The following is a 16,123-nucleotide window of genomic DNA, read 5'->3' on the forward strand; positions in this document are numbered from 1 at the left end:
CAGTAACACAAACTTTACTTCTGTACCACCTGCAGACGGTGACTATTGGCCCTTGTAACCATTTTGTGTTTTTAGGGAAAAAATGAGTCTCCAATCTCTAACAACCCACTGATACATTTTGGGGCTAATTTTTTTTGTGGTCTTACCAACTTCAGCCCTCGTTTAGAGAATACATTGTTTGAGCTGACTTTATGAAGGCAGTACTTTAACACAAGGTACTTACAGATGGATAAAAGGTGACACAGTTAAGATTGAGGTCACCATTGACTTGAAGGGACTGGATGGTTTGATAGGAGACACGATGACGATATTCCAGGAGGTGTTGCCCATTTACAGTGACCTGAATAGAAAATGAATATGACTCTAATAGGGTGGAACACTACTTGAAGAATTGATATTATTATTAGCATAATTAGTCGTAATATTTTTATTAGAATTTATAATAAGACTAGCAGAAGGACCCGGCTTCGCTTGGGTATATTTAATCTATTTCATTTAATGTTGTGTGTGTTGTTAAAAGATATCGACAGTATCCACTATAACAGTGACCTCCACTGCCCCCCCCTCTAACACTGACCCCCCCCCCAGTGCCCCGTCTCCTTAAAATGGGACCTCCACAGCAGCCTGCCCCTTTAACAGTGAGTTTCACAGCACCCACCCCCTTGACAATGACCTCCACAGGGGTCCACCCCCTTAGCAGTGGCATTTACAGCAATCTGGCCCTTAACACTGACCTCCATAGCGGACCATGCCTTAACTGTGACCTCCACGGCAGCCTGCCCCTAGGGTGGCCAGAGGTCCAGTTTTAGGCGGACAGTCCGGCTTTCAGACTTCCTGTCCTCCGTCTGACGCAGGGCCTGGATGAACACAGGGATGTCCTTTTGAACAGCTTACTCTCAGACAGCAGCACTGTGCATAGAAGTAGATTTTTAACTTCATTTTTCAATCCCTGTCAGCTGAGGAGTTGGAGGGGCGTGGCCTAACCGGATCGGAAGTGTGGCGTAGTGGGACCTGGGGGCGGGGTTTTATGGCCGTCCTGAATGGCCACCCTACCCTGTTCTTCCTATCTTAGTAGGAGTGGGCTGGTCCTGCTTCCTGCCAGGAGGAAGGAGTTCCTGTCCAAAGTGGACAGGAGGCACTAGTTAAGGCTCCTGCTCAGATTCTCCAGCGCGAACTACTCAAGCCTTACTCAAAGGGAAGTCTTGAGATGCTAGGCAGCAAACTAAACTTCTACAACCAGCATCAAAGACACTGCTGCAAGGTGAGGGAATACAGCAAAGACACCCAATGCTACTAGGCCAGTACTACATAAGTGCTAAATCGTAGCCATCCAACCTGCCTCCATAATCCTTACTAGTGTTGAGCGCGAATATTCGAAAAGCAAATTTTTATTGCGAATATCGGCACTTGGAGATAGCGATTTCGTAATGACGAATATTCGTTTTTAACACAGTACACATCAGGTGATCATCCCTCCCTTCTTCTAGTTTGTGGGCCAATGAAAAGGCTTTGTCACAGCTTAGCAACATCCCTAGCAACCAATAGAAAAGTTGCCTATCCTACGCCGGTATTTCGCGCGCATTACGCGAATAATACATTGCCGATTTTCGCAATGAAGAATATAATCTCGAATTTGAGAATTTGAGAATATATGACAAATATTCTACAAAATATTTGCAAAATATCACAAATTGGAATATTGCCCCTGCCGCTCATCACTAATCCTTACCGGTACCAGAGAAGATTTGCACTTAAAGTCTGCTGCTACTGATTGTATTTCAGATTCTACTTTGCACTTAATAAAATACTTTGTAATGTTTAGTTCTGGCCTTGATCTTCAATATCACATTTCCACCGCACAGAGCCCTGAGGGAGTACACAATGGCACTACCACTCCCATCCTCTGCATGGACTCCTCAGGGGCTCGCTGCATAAGGTTTCTGGCAGAGGGCACTATGTCGTAGTGGAGACTGTTACATTTACATTTAACGATCTCCTCCACAGTATGGGGAGGAGCGATCACTAATGCCATCACTCGTCCTATACAGAATCATTATTTGCCGACAGCATGTTTAGATGGCACGATCTGCTGCCAGCAACGATGATTTAGGTGCCCAAACCAACAATCCTATTACCTTGACTGTTACCTTTTGCTCGTTCATTGGGTAATCAGTGGCACCCTTATACCGGCAGATAATCGCCGGCCGATCATGGTCCTTACGAACGATCATCAACGATCAAAGCACCCTTTGGTTACTGTGTAATTGCAATGCGCTGATAAGGTTAGATATTAACTTGTGTAAAGCCTCACACAGTCATTTATGGCCGGGCTGGTCTATTCAGTGATAGACTGGCTCCTGGTGTCTTAGTGGTTTATAGGTAATAGAAATGCAGAAGTACAGCAGGGTCCTCTACACCTCTACCATACAATCAGGAGGTTTCCCTTTCCATCACTTTCCTTAATTTTGGTGGTGAGGTAGCCATGCATGCCTAATCATTTTGATATCACAGAAGCTGGACCCCCTCTGTTCTGGCACAGATTCATTTGGCACGCCAAGTTTATTATATGAAGGTACTTAGAGCTGAACATAATAGTGTGCACTGGAACTGACCCCTTGTGGTTGTGCACTTTGCATTGTCTGATGCACCATGAAGCAAACAGGTCAGTCACGTTGAGCTTATGCATTATGCCAGTATGTGTGGCTAGTCCACTATTATTTTGCAGGTAATGTGCCTTTAAATGTTGTTATACTGGGGGCACAGTGGGCTGGTGAGCTCTCTGTTCATGTGTGTAGACATGATAAGGTAGAGCCCGAGTATAAATATTCAACTATTTTGGCACACTTTGGGGAACAGATTGTGTCTATTGAGAGTGTACAGAAAACCCGTCAAGTGCAAGTCAAGTACTGTACTAGATAAGTGTTGCAGCGGAGACCCAGAGAAGATCTGTGGAAATGAGTTGGGCCTTTCCCTCCTTCCACTAGAAGTGCACAGAGCCTTCTTCTCATCGGTCACAGAGCAAAGTAACAGCAGCAGTCCGGTAGGGTCACGGTGCTAGAAGTGGTCTGAAACTACTCAGGATTCTCAGGGTCGCTGGATGCTTGCAGGTCCCAACTCGTCTCCTCCAGTTGTCTCATCTCCTCTTGCACCGAATTGCTCTCTCTGTACATTACAATACTTTAAGACCACAAGGTGCACCAAACACCTCCTAAAGGGGTTGTCAAATCCTCAAGTCAAAATAAGTCACTGCCAGGAATGTGTGCAAGATAAAGAAAAAAACGGCGCTAACCTTTTGAAAGCAGCCCAGTTCCAGCACTGAGGGGCCCAGCTACTTTTGTTCCTCGGTTGAGTGTAACTGTCCTGTCTGGTCACTTGCACCACTGCTGCCAGTCACTGGCCTCAACAGTGATGTCTCCCTGAGCAGCACATGATGGCAGTGGCAGGTGTCACAATTCAGGTCCTCCAGGAACCAGAGGAGCAGGGACGGACTGATGGCACTAAAACTGAGCTGCTTTCAAGAGGCGAGCTGCTTTTTGTATATTATTCTACACACATTCCTGGTGGTAATTCATTTTGGTTTGGTGGTCGGACAATATACCTTCAAAGGGGTAGTCCACAGTCCCTACTTCTTCCAGTCCCTGCAAGACCAGGAATCAGCTTGGTCCTGTGAATGATGTGGCCAATCACAGGCCTCAGTAAATACAGCAGTGATGTGCCATTCAAGCCACTGTGACTACTGAGGACTGTGATTGGCCACAACAGTCACCGAACAGGGCAAAGCCACTTACTGGTCCTGCAAGGACTGAAAGTGGCCAGGAAAATGGAGCAGCAGTGGGACGATGGACACGTGAGTGGGGGGGTTTATGTTCAGGGGGACAGGGGAGGACCCCAGAGGTTTTCAGATTCAAGGCTAGACAATCCCTTTAAGTACTTCATCTCCACCCTAACACAGAGAACAATGCTCCTGCATCAGCACTCATCACCAGGGACCATGTCAGCCATCATGAACCATCATATACACTGCAAAATCTAACAGTGACATTTTTAGGCACAGTACTTACAAACGAAGGGCACGTTAACACATAACATTTCAATATTCTGACAAAGAAAAAAGTATGGATCGCATATCCACAGGCTATGCATTGATCTATTGCTTCTCAGAATAATTTATAAACTGTACATAAAGTACCTGTATACTTTTTGATGCATATAAATGCATAGACAATGCGTAAGCCTACCCACCACATCAAGGAGACCTCTTTAAAGTGGGTCCCTACTCTAAAGTAGCACAGCTGCTTACAGGTTACCACTGCTGCTGCAACACCACACCTGCAGGCAGTGCAACCCAACTGCCCAAGAATACACCTACTGTCAGGGCTAAGCCTAGCATGGCACTAGGCCACACCAACCCACGGGCACAGAGCCACAGCAAGAAGGATCGCCATGCAGCACTGCCCCATGTAAAGAGATCTTAAAAACTCACTTCTGTATGTGGTCTCCGAAGCGACCTGAAACCAAGTAAGAATTAACCGTTATATGCCTTCACTGGTGCATCAACAGTTCAAGTGCAGAACACAAGTGGTCAGTTCAAGTGCACAACACAAGGAGTCGGTTCAAGTGCACAACACAAGGAGTCGGTTCAAGTGCACAACACAAATTTGTTGGTTCAAGTACACAACACAAGTAGTTGGTTCAAGTGCACAACACAAGGGGTCGGTTCAAGTGCACAACACAAGGAGTCGGTTCAAGTGCACAACACAAGGAGTCGGTTCAAGTGCACAACACAAGGAGTCGGTTCAAGTGCACAACACAAGGAGTCGGTTCAAGTGCACAACACAAGTGGTCAGTTCAAGTGCACAACACAAGGAGTCGGTTCAAGTGCACAACACAAGGGGTCAAAAATCTCTGCTTGATGTCACTAAACTTTTGTTTACATTTCGAGGATGGAAATCTAGGCTAGTCCACACAACTGCAACTGTGTGACACTACATCAGAGTAGCCTGGCATCTACGGCAGCAGAGGGATGTGTTATGCAATGTTTATCTTACAGAGTGTCTACACTGTAACAAACATTATTTTCTGTTTTCCTGATAGTTGTCAGTAAGTCAAAGGGGTTTCTTGGACGCTTACAAGTACCCACCTGAAATGCATGTCCCAGCACCTGGATAGCTATGTCAAAGTAGGTGTTCCGCTGGAATGGCATATTATGCCTTCTCTCCTCGGAGCCCCAGTTCTTATGTTGCATTGTGTTGCATACAATGACATTTCCCTCGTTAAATCGGGGGTTAAAGTGAAATGCAATATCATTGTTGTAGCAGACGAAGTTGATGGCAAACCTAGAAAAATACAAAATTTGACTTTGCTTTATTTACATTGACATGCATGTGATCAGGACACGCTAGGACAGAGGAACTCGGTACCTTACAAGTCAGCTAGACAGCACACATATACAGTGTAGGTTTATCAGTGAGGATATTCTAATATTACAGTGCCTTGTCTTCTTCTAATGCTATATCAAAAAGGCAGCAGGACAGCAAAAACAAATATAAAAGTAGGGTGCAGGCCTCGGAAGGCTGGGCTCAAAAACCTTCAGCCAAATGTCTCCAAATGACGAGACAGAATCCAAAAATCTTCTCAAGAAAATTCAAGTGATTTGTTCACCCAAAGGACAGCAATGTTGCCGTCTCTCTATGGAAACTTGGCTTGAATATGGTTCAGTAGAGGGACAGCAATGTTGCAGTCTCTATGGAAACTTGGCTTGAATATGGTTCAGTAGAGGGACTGAAATGTTGCTGTCCATTGTGTTAATAAATCACTTGAATTTCTTGCGAAGATTTTTGAAGTGCTGCTTCTTCATTTGGGTAGGTCTTCTTCTGTAGGTTGGAAAAGGTCCATAGTTCATAATTTACTTTTGTGTTTCTTCATATAACTCACTGTTTGGCATAGCCGTGGGCTTGTCCTTGGATTGTCACCCTCTTGCCTTCTGTAATCCCCCCGAGGATTGCACTCTCGAAGGGGACACTCTGCAAAGATGTGAGAAAAATAAGCGCCATGAATGAGCAGAACCACGACAGACACTGGCAGCCTAGGGCCCCTGTGCAAGAAGGGGGAATGGGGCCACATGGCTTTGATAGTTAGAAAGCTAGATAAATAGTATATGCCTCTGGATAGGGCATCAATATCAGATCAGTGGGGGTCCAACACCTGGCACTCCCACCCCCCACCTTGCCAATCAGCTATTTTGGGCTGCCATGGTGGCAGAAGCTATAATGTGTATGAAGCTGGAAGAAGTCAGCTCCATACACCATGTAGTGGTCATGCTGGGGTACTGCATGAAGTCAAGTGAATGGGAGATGAGCTTCATTATATCCAGGAACTACACATTAGGGCTCATGCACACGAACGTGTCGGCCGTTCTATGCATTGAGGACTGCAATTTGTGGTCCCCAATGCACAGGTACCATCCGTGCGGTTGACGCAGACGGATGCAGACCCATTCAACTTGAATTGGTCCGTGATCTGTCCGCACCACAAAAAAAAATTGAACATATTCAATTTTTTTGCGGTGCGGGGGCACGGAGAGAAAAGGGTTCCGTGCCTCTGTTCTGCACCACTCATTCCGGATTGCGGACCTATTTAAGTGATACGGTGTGCACATGGCCGATGTCCGTATATTGATGACCAGCTGTTTGTGGGCCGCAAAACGGCTGTGGGCATGAGGCCTAATGCAATGACCTCTGCTTCCACTCCGTACACTGTCAGTCCCTGATACTGCGGTAGCGCACAACAGCTGATAGGTGGTGGTGCCAGGTGTCACCCCCCCACCAATCTGATATTGATGACCTATCCAGAGGAAGCTGTACAATAATGAAGGACTACACAAGCGCACATTGTGAATAAGGATGCTGAGAGTGGCGTTTAGTCTGACTCTGTAGCTACATATAGCAGCTGTGATGTTTTTTTCTTCAGCTTCTTGTTGACTAAAGGAGTCGCTCTTAACATTGCAAACCCCACCTTAAAGGGAATGTGTCATCAGAAAATTACTGTTCAAATCACGTTTTTATGTTAAACATATTTTAAATTAATTTTTAGGTGATTTTATTTTCAATTTTCCATGTCAATATCTATATTAAATAAAGAGAAAAAAAAAATCAGCTTTTTTTTCGCACTGGCCACTAGGCCTAATAATAATAGGCGCCACTTCTTGGTCTGTACAGATCACTCTACTGCAGTTACCTACTTATGATCACAGGTAGGATTACAATGACAATATCACCTCTATATAGATAACACAGGTCGGTGATGGCTAACCTCCGGCTTTCCAGCTGTGGTAAAACTACAACTCCCAAGATGTCCCCTTGCTTGGCTGTTCTCAGAACTCCATAGAAATGAATGGAGCATGCTGGGAGTTGTAGTTTCACCACAGCTGCCGGAGGTTAGCCATCACTGTAATAGGTGATATCACAGCTTATCTTCTCCCTCCTGACCTCTGCACAGGTCACAGAGCATGCCTAGAAAACTCTCCCATAGAAGTCAATGAGGTCCCCTCCTGACCATCGTGTCTATGGACCATGGTGGCTGCTGTAAAGCATATCTCTAAATGCCGTTAAGAACAGCTCAGGCAAGATGGCCGCCCCCATAATCATGTTCAGAAAATAGAATTTAAAACAAATCTGCAATCAGAAACTAAACAACAGATTAGAAAAAAAGGAGACGTGTCGTTAACTGGTTTTACCTAGCAGTGTCACCTTCCTTTTAACAATACCTACAAGCAGGGGCGGGCCCTGACTTTTTCAAGGAAATCGAAAGAAAAACTAACTGTACACACTAACAGAACCATGAAGTGCCAGAAATGTTGATATAAGGAAGGGGCTAAATATAAGAACATGGGGGTTCTTCATTAAACAGAAATGCGCTTATATTATGCGTATTACTGGCACAGATCGCGGCGCAAAGACGTAGAAAATGGTCTAAATGTAAGAACCTAGGAAGACGTCTTAAATCTAGAAGCAAACAAAAAAACTTATGGCAGCACAACATTACACATACAAACAATAAAACTGGGGAATAGGGATTAGTCTGAATAAAAGTGGTATTATACCTACTATAAATGAAAAAAATAAAAGCTCTTTGCGCTATTTAATTTAGAATAATCCCTATTCCCTAGTTTTATTGTTTGTATGTGTAATGTTGTGCAGCCATACGTTTTTTGCTTCCTGCATGGATGCGCACCTGCGACTATGAATGTGCTTGTCTAAATTTTCTTTACTAAATGAAACCTGGAGAGACACACATTTTAGGATAATGCATACTGCTATCCATGCTTTCAATTTCCCGCCAGCCTTTAGCAGAACAAATAGACTAAGGCGCCTTTCACACGGGCCAGTTTTCAGCACGGGTGCAATGCGTGAGGTGAACGCATTGCACCCGCACTGAATCCGGACCCATTCATTTCTATGGGGCTGTGCACATGAGCCGTGATTTTCACGCATCACTTGTGCGTTGCGTGAAAATCGCAGCAAGCTCTATTTTGTGCGTTTTTCACGCAACGCAGGCCTCATAGAAGTGAATGGGGCTGCGTGAAAATCGCAAGCATCAGCAAGCAAGGGCGGATGCGGTGCGATTTTCACGCACGGTTGCTAGGAGATGATCGGGATGGAGACCCGATCATTATTATTTTCCCTTATAACATGGTTATAAGGGAAAATAATAGCATTCTTAATACAGAATGCATAGTACAATTGGGCTGGAGGGGTTAAAAAATAAATAAATAAATTTAACTTACCTTAATCCACTTGATCACGCAGCCCGGCTTCTCTTTTGTCTTCTTTCTTCAGAACCTGGGTAAAGGACCTTTGATGACGTCACTACGCTCATCACATGGTCCGTCACATTATCCATCACCATGGTAAAAAAAAGATCATGTGACAGACCATGTGATGAGCACAGTGATGTCACCACAGGTCCTTTACCCAGGTCCTGAAGAAAGAAGACAGAAGAGAAGCCGGGCTGCGCAATCAAGTGGATTAAGGTGAGTTAAATTTTATTAATTTTTTTTAACCCCTCCAGCCCTATTGTACTATGCATTCTGTATCAAGAATGCTATTATGTTCCCCCTATAACCATGTTATAAGGGAAAATAATACACTCTACCCAGCACCTAACCCAAACCCGAACTTCTGTGAAGAAGTTCGGGTTTGGGTACCAAACATGCCGATTTTTCTCACGCGCGTGCAAAACGCATTACAATGTTTTGCGCTCGCGCGGAACAATAGAGCTTTTTCCCGCAACGCACCCGCATCTTATCCGGGCAAAAAACATGGCGCCCGTGTGAAAGAAGCCTAACAAGTTGCCCAAAATGTCTCACACCACACATAGATCTGTATCATGGTCTTTGGGCCTGCCCGCAGACCTATTCTCTATGGGGTCAAGTAGCACAAATAGTCAAAGAAATCTGGATCCTTAATATTCCCCTAAGGCCTCATGCACACGGCCGTTGTTTTTGTCCGCATCCGAGCCGCAGTTTTGGCGGCTTGGGTGCGGACCCATTCACTTTAATGGGGCCACAAAAGATAAGGACAGCACTCCATGTGCTGTCCGAATCCGTTGCTCTGTTCCGTGGCCCCGCCCAAAAAAATAACATGTCCTATTCTTGTCCACACTTTGCGGACAAGAATAGGCAGTTATATTAAAGGCTGTCCATGCCGTTCCGCAAATTGCGGAACGCGCACGGACGCCATCCGTGTCTCTTCTTGCAAAATTGGCTGCAGCCCATGATCCCCTCAAAAGGGTCAATCTTGCAAAACCTGAAAGATTTATTGTCACTGGAACGTAAAGAAGCAGAAATGCGTAAGGAGGGAAGTGTAGGAAAGTTCTTTAAAAAAAATGGCGCAGCTTCATAGCGCAAATCCTCTCTAGCTCGGAAATTGAAACAATAAGGAGACCCTTTACTCTTAGGCCTCTTTCACACGGGCGTCATGTTTTTGGCCCGGATAAGATGCGGGTGCGTCGCGGGAAAAATGCGCGATTTTTCCGCGCAAGTGCAAAACATTTTGATGTGTTTTGCACGCGCGTGATAAAAATCGGCATGTTTGGTACCCAAACCGAAACTTCTTCACAGAAGTTCGGGTTTGGGTTAGGTGTTGTGTAGAGGGAAGGGAAAATAATAGCATTTTTAATACAGAATGCATAGTACAATAGGGCTGGAGGGGTTAAAAAAATAATAAAAAATAATTTCTCACCTTAATCCACTTGTTCGCGCAGCCCGGCTTCTCTTCTGTCTTCTTCTTTGAGGACATCACTGCTCTCATCACATGGTCCATCACATGATCCTATACCATGGTGATGGATCATGTGACTGACCATGTGATGAGCGTAGTGACATCACCACAGGTCCTTTTCCTGTGCACAGCAAAGAAGAAGAAAGAAGAGAAGCTGCGCGATCAAGTGGATTAAGGTAAGTTAAATTTTTTTTTTTTTTTTTAACCCCTCCAGCCCTATTGTACTAAGCATTCTGTATTAAGAATGCTATTATTTTCCCTTATAACCATGTTCCCCATCCCGATCGTCACCTAGCAACCATGCGTGAAAATCGCACCACATCCACACTTGCTTGCGGATGCTTGCGATTTTCACGCAGCCTTATTCACTTCTATGGGGGCTGGGTTGCGTGGAAAACGCACAAAGAGGAGCATGCTGCGATTTTCACGCAACGCACAAGTGATGCGTGAAAATCATCGCTCATCTGCACAGCCCCATAGAAATAAATAGGTCTGGATTCAGTGCGGGTGCAATGCGCTCACCTCACGCATCGCACCCGCGCGGAAATCTCGCCCGTGTGAAATGGGCCTTACCCAATGGTATTTGACTGAGCAGTTGAAAGGCACGTTAGGTAGGCTGAAACAACAACACTAACATAACACCATTAGGCTGGGTTCACACGGGCGTCACGTTTTTGGCTCAGGATGCGTCCCGGTAGCTGACGGTCTCCTGTTCTTTCTTCTGGACCTGTCAAAGGACCTGTGGTGACGTCACTGAGCTCATCACATGGTCCAATCACATGGCCCTTAACAGCGGTGATGGACCATGTGATTGGACCATGTGATGTGATGTCACCACAGGTCCTTTAGCTGGCAGCTCATGATTAAAGAAGTAAGAAGAGATCGGCAACTACGCGATCAAGAGAAGAAGGTGAGTTAATTTTTATTTTATTTTTAACCCTCAATTGACCTTCTACTAAGCATTCTGTATTATCATTTCGCTCATTCAGCCTTCCCTGCAGTCACTCTGCTGGTAACTTCCTGGTTTTCTGCAGATAAGGCTGGGCGGGCTTAGGCAGCTAGAGTGAAGGCTGGCCACACCTCCTTATGACATCACACTGAGAGCTGAGTCCTGTGTGCTCGTTCATGTGAAAAGTATGACTCATCAGTCTGGCAGCCTGCAGTGTCTGTGAGGCCCCTCCCCCTGCTGGGGAATCAGCTCTGCTACACCTATCTTCCCTGAACCTCTTTATATAGAGCTCAGCTACATCTGTTGTCTGTGCGCCCCGCATCACGGACCCATTCACTTCAATGGGTCCACAATCCGAGAGATGCGGTGCACTGAGCGAAACCCCACGGAAGCTCCTCAGAGTGCTTCTGTGGGGTTTCTGGCCGTGCCTACGCATTGCAAAAAAGTAGTGCTTGCACTACTTTTTTGCAGAACGGATGGATCACGGATCCATTCAAGTGAATGGGTCTGGGATCCATCTGCGGCAGCTGCACGGATGTTGCCCGCGCATAGGGTAACACAAATTGCGGTCCCCAATGCATGGAACGGCCGTCACACATTCATGTAGATGATCCCTAATGGAGAGATGGCGGGGAATTTATCTGTGTAGAGAAAGCAGAAGGGGGAATGGGAAATTCTTGCTTTGTAAAGTCTCAAGTACACTCTTTGTGCCGCCATATGGTTTTATATTGCACCATAATTCAGAAGTATTCTCTCCTAGAACAGTCCATAATGCAATTAGAAGCATGCAGAGGTAGTGTATAGCCCCATAGACTATTGGAACATAACAGAGAGATGACGGGGCATTTTTACCAGAGAGATGGCGGGGCATTTTTACCAGAGAGATGGCGGGGCATTTTTAACAGAGAGATGGCGGGGCATTTTTAACAGAGAGATGGCGGGGCATTTTTAACAGAGAGATGGCGGGGCATTTATCCATGTAGAGAAAGCAGAATGGGGGATGGGAAATTCTTGCTTGGTAAAGTCTCAAGTACTCTTTGTGCCGCCATATGGTTTTATATTGCGCCATAATTCAGAAGTATTCTCTCTTAGAACAGTCCATAATTTAATTAGATGCATGCAGAGGTAGTGTATAGCCCCATAGACTTCTATTGAAGTTCTGTTCTCTGTGTGCTGCCATATGGTGCCATTATATGGCACTATGATACAGAAGTGCTGCCATATTGTGCAAATATAGGACACTTCTATCCAGCAGTATTCTCCCCTAGAACATGTCACAATGAAAGCAGAGGCATGTGGAGGTGCAGTGTGGCCCTGTTGACTTCTCTTGGGGCCACATTACTATTTCATACAACTAGCAGCTTGTGTGGGGCAGTTGGACATCAGCCAATGCTAATGTCAGGAAGCGCAAAGCAGGGGCCACCTTATCAGAGAAGCAGTGGGGCCAGCTGTTATGTGATAAGGGGACAGTGACAAAGGGACAGAACACATAGCAGGTCTGCTCAGGGACAGAGGGACAGAACACATAGTGAGGTCTGATCAGGGACAGAGCTGGAGGACGCTGAGCACAATCCTTCAGTACCCGGCAGAGCAGCCCCTCCGCCCTCTCTCCCAAGTCTGCAGTGTAAACAGAGCATGCGCGGTCCTGTGTCAGAAGCAGCAGAAGGAAATGAACGGCCGGCCGTGCGCGTTCATGAAAGAGAGGAGAGGCCAGCCACTGGATCGATGTGGTTACTCTGCGCAGGCGCGGCGCCTGCATTCAGCAGGGAGAGGTGGCCGTATCTAGGGGAGACACATGACAACACAGAGGTAGGAGGGGAAGGATTTTATCAAAAAGGAAGGGAATTGGCTAATACATTATATTTACAAAAATGATCACTGTTATATCATTAGCAGATTAAACAGTGATCATTGAAATGAGACAACCCCTTTAAGAATGCTATTATTATTCCCATGTTATAAGGGAAAATAATACAGTGAATAGACTTCCATCTTAGCAACCATGCGTGAAAATCGCACCGCATCCGCACTTGCTTGCGATTTTCCCGCAGCCCCATTCACTTCTATGGGGCCTGCGTTGCACGAAAAACGCACAATATAGAGCATGCTGCGATTTTCACGCAACGCACAAGTGATGCGTGAAAATCACCGCTCATCTGCAGAGCCCCATAGAAGTGAATGCATCCGGGTTCTCCTCACGCATTGCACCCGCGCGGAAATCTCGCCCCGTTTGAACCCAGCCTTATTAGGCTTAAAGGTACATAACCCGCGGAAGGCCCTCGCCGGATTACGATATATGTGTAACATTCAGACAAAATGCTTTGGTCATGGAAGGTTTCTATTGTTCTTCTATGTGCAGGACATGTTTGTATATGTTTTAATGATGGTTGTCCGTTTTTATGTACGATGTATCGTGTCTCAAATAAAAATATTTTGAACAAAATACATTTTCTTGTATTAAATCTAGACTTGGCAGTGGATCCGCCGAAGTTAGGTACAGACCAGCGCCTCTACATAACTGCGGTGGATCCACAGCCAGCGCAGGGCCTTAGTAAGGCCTTATTAAGACTTTGTGCCCCATAGTTTCTCGGATTGATCCAGGAAGGCAAAACAACAATAGGGCATGTGACAATCAGCCCTAAAAACAAAAAAAAACTTGAACCTTCATGGCGTTAAGACTCCTGCCTGCTCTGGATCTCTACCTAACTTTAGCAGACCCACCGCCACTTCTAAATGTAAGATAGTTCCCGAGCTGTCTTACATTTAGACCATTTTCTACGCCTTTGCGCCGCAACCTGTGCCAGAAATACGCCTAATAAATGACCCCCTATGTTTTCATATTTACCCCCTTCCCTTCCTTATATCCTTTTGGAAAATGAAAGGTGGACTCTTATTGGATTATCAACATGAATAGTACTGCAGATACAGAGTCCAGATCGCTATTTTTTTTTTCCTACTGACCCCCGTTTCCCCACTGTCAGCGTTTGAAGCCGCTCTGAAACAAATTGTCAGGACTGCCGTGCATGCGCGCAGGGGTCCTCTCCATTATGTTAGAACCGCAGTGAGGACTATGGGGGACATTTATCATTTCAGATAATTTTCATGTCACTTCTAAGTTTGGTTCTGCATAGTGTGGTTGCACCAAATTTTGAAGAGGTGCCCAGTTTTTATGTGTTAGGTGTAACTTCATTGTGTTGTATGACGTAGTCTTAAAAAATACACCATGGGGCTGCCTGACGTAGGAGGCGACTATTCTGCGACATTTCAAGTGTTGCATATAGTAAAAGTGCCATAATTAGTGTTGAGCGAACGTCTGTTTTCAAGTTCAGCGTACAAGGTTCGGCTTACCGAAGAATTCCGTTATGGATTCCGCTACCACGGACCAAAAGTTATGGTCCGTGGTAGCGGAATCCATGATGGAATTCTTAGAAAACCTGAACTCGAACCTTTTAGGCTGAACTTAAAACACAAGTTTGCTCATCCCTAGCCATAATCCTTGTCTCATCTCACTTTTCTACCTTAAATATAGACAACTCTGAAAAGTGAGGTCTTCTAAATGTTGCAAAAAAAAAATATATGTTGCAATTAGCACACAAAAAAATGACGTATCTAGTTTGATAAATGTCCTCCAAAGTATTTCAGTGCAGCTTTGAGCGCTGACAGCGTGGGAACTGGGGGCTGTAGGAAAATAAAAAATTGTGATCTGGACTCCTTCTACGCAGGACTACTCATGTATTATTGTAGATAATGGTCCAAAATCGGGGTGACAGATTGCCTTTAAGCCAAGGAACCAGGAGCATTGAGAAAATAGTGATCTGGACTCCTTCTCTGCAGGACTGCTCACGTATTACTGCAGATAATAGTCCAGGATGGTGGTTGCAGCTTCCCTTTAAAAAATTGAGAAAGTCTCTATGTTCCACTTTGTAGAATACCTCCGTACGGTGGAAACCATACACTCACACAAAATCATTTTATCTTACTGGAGTGATTGACCTCTATAACAGTATCGCGAACAATATGTTCTTCACATACGCGCCATCGTCTCAAAGACGTAAAGAAACCTGGATTATTGTTTTAGGAATGGAAAATTTAGAATGGAATGAACAGATCATTACTTACTGGATTGTAGATGGGAGCGAACGAGGCCATGTGCCGTGTCTGATCTTGCAGGAGAATAATCCTGTGAGTTTCGTTTCTGAGGAAAAGCAGAGAAGGACTGTGCTAGTGGAAAGAGAAAACAGGAAGAGCTGAATGGTTTAGCACAGAGGTCAAAGCTGACATAGCACATATATACTGTATACAGTATGCCTTGTTCAAACAAGATCTATATCATATATCGAGTGTGTGTTTAAATGTGTACGCTGTATTTCGAGCGTAGGATGGCCTATCACTGCTCAAGGTGCTTAGTTCACACCATCAGACCTGCATCAGTCCGTTGACTGAAAGGGTCGCTCTGCAAGGGTACTTTGGACTATAGACATTTATGGACATTTGCCCTTATTACTACTATGCAAAGCCATCAACTCCCTACTTTATTGTACTTTGAAGGGTTAACTTGCACTGTTGTGTGCATTTGTGTTTATTGTAATATATCCTGTTCATTTGCACTGTTATCACACTAAAGCTGTGGAAAGGGTTAATGCAGAGCCAACTAAGGCTACTTTCACACTAGCGGTTTTTGCAGATCCGTCATGGATCTGCAAAAACGCTTCCGTTACAATAATACAACCGCATGCATCCGTCATGAACGGATCCAGTTGTATTATGTCTTCTATAGCCATGACGGATCCGTCTTGAACACCATTGAAACTCAATGGGGGACGGATCAGTTTTCTATTGTGCCAGATTGTGTCAGAGAAAATGGATCCGTCCCCATTGACCTACATTGTGTGCC

At 45.1% G+C, this 16,123-nt stretch overlaps 1 protein-coding gene across 1 annotated transcript; it reads right to left on the reverse strand.

The window, feature by feature from the left end:
* Nucleotides 1-205: 205 nt before the first annotated feature.
* LOC122925787 (galectin-9-like) lies at nt 206-15,475 on the reverse strand. Its single transcript, XM_044277140.1, has 4 exons — nt 15,349-15,475; nt 5,935-6,023; nt 5,141-5,336; nt 206-340 (listed from the first exon to the last, which is right to left on the reverse strand). Exons 1-4 carry the CDS (start codon nt 15,376-15,378, stop codon nt 206-208), a joined length of 450 nt encoding a protein of 149 aa, XP_044133075.1. The 5' UTR covers nt 15,379-15,475.
* Between the last annotated feature and the right edge of the window lie 648 nt (nt 15,476-16,123).

This window comes from Bufo gargarizans, chromosome 2 (genome assembly GCF_014858855.1).
Source record: "Bufo gargarizans isolate SCDJY-AF-19 chromosome 2, ASM1485885v1, whole genome shotgun sequence".
Lineage (NCBI taxonomy): Eukaryota > Metazoa > Chordata > Amphibia > Anura > Bufonidae > Bufo > Bufo gargarizans.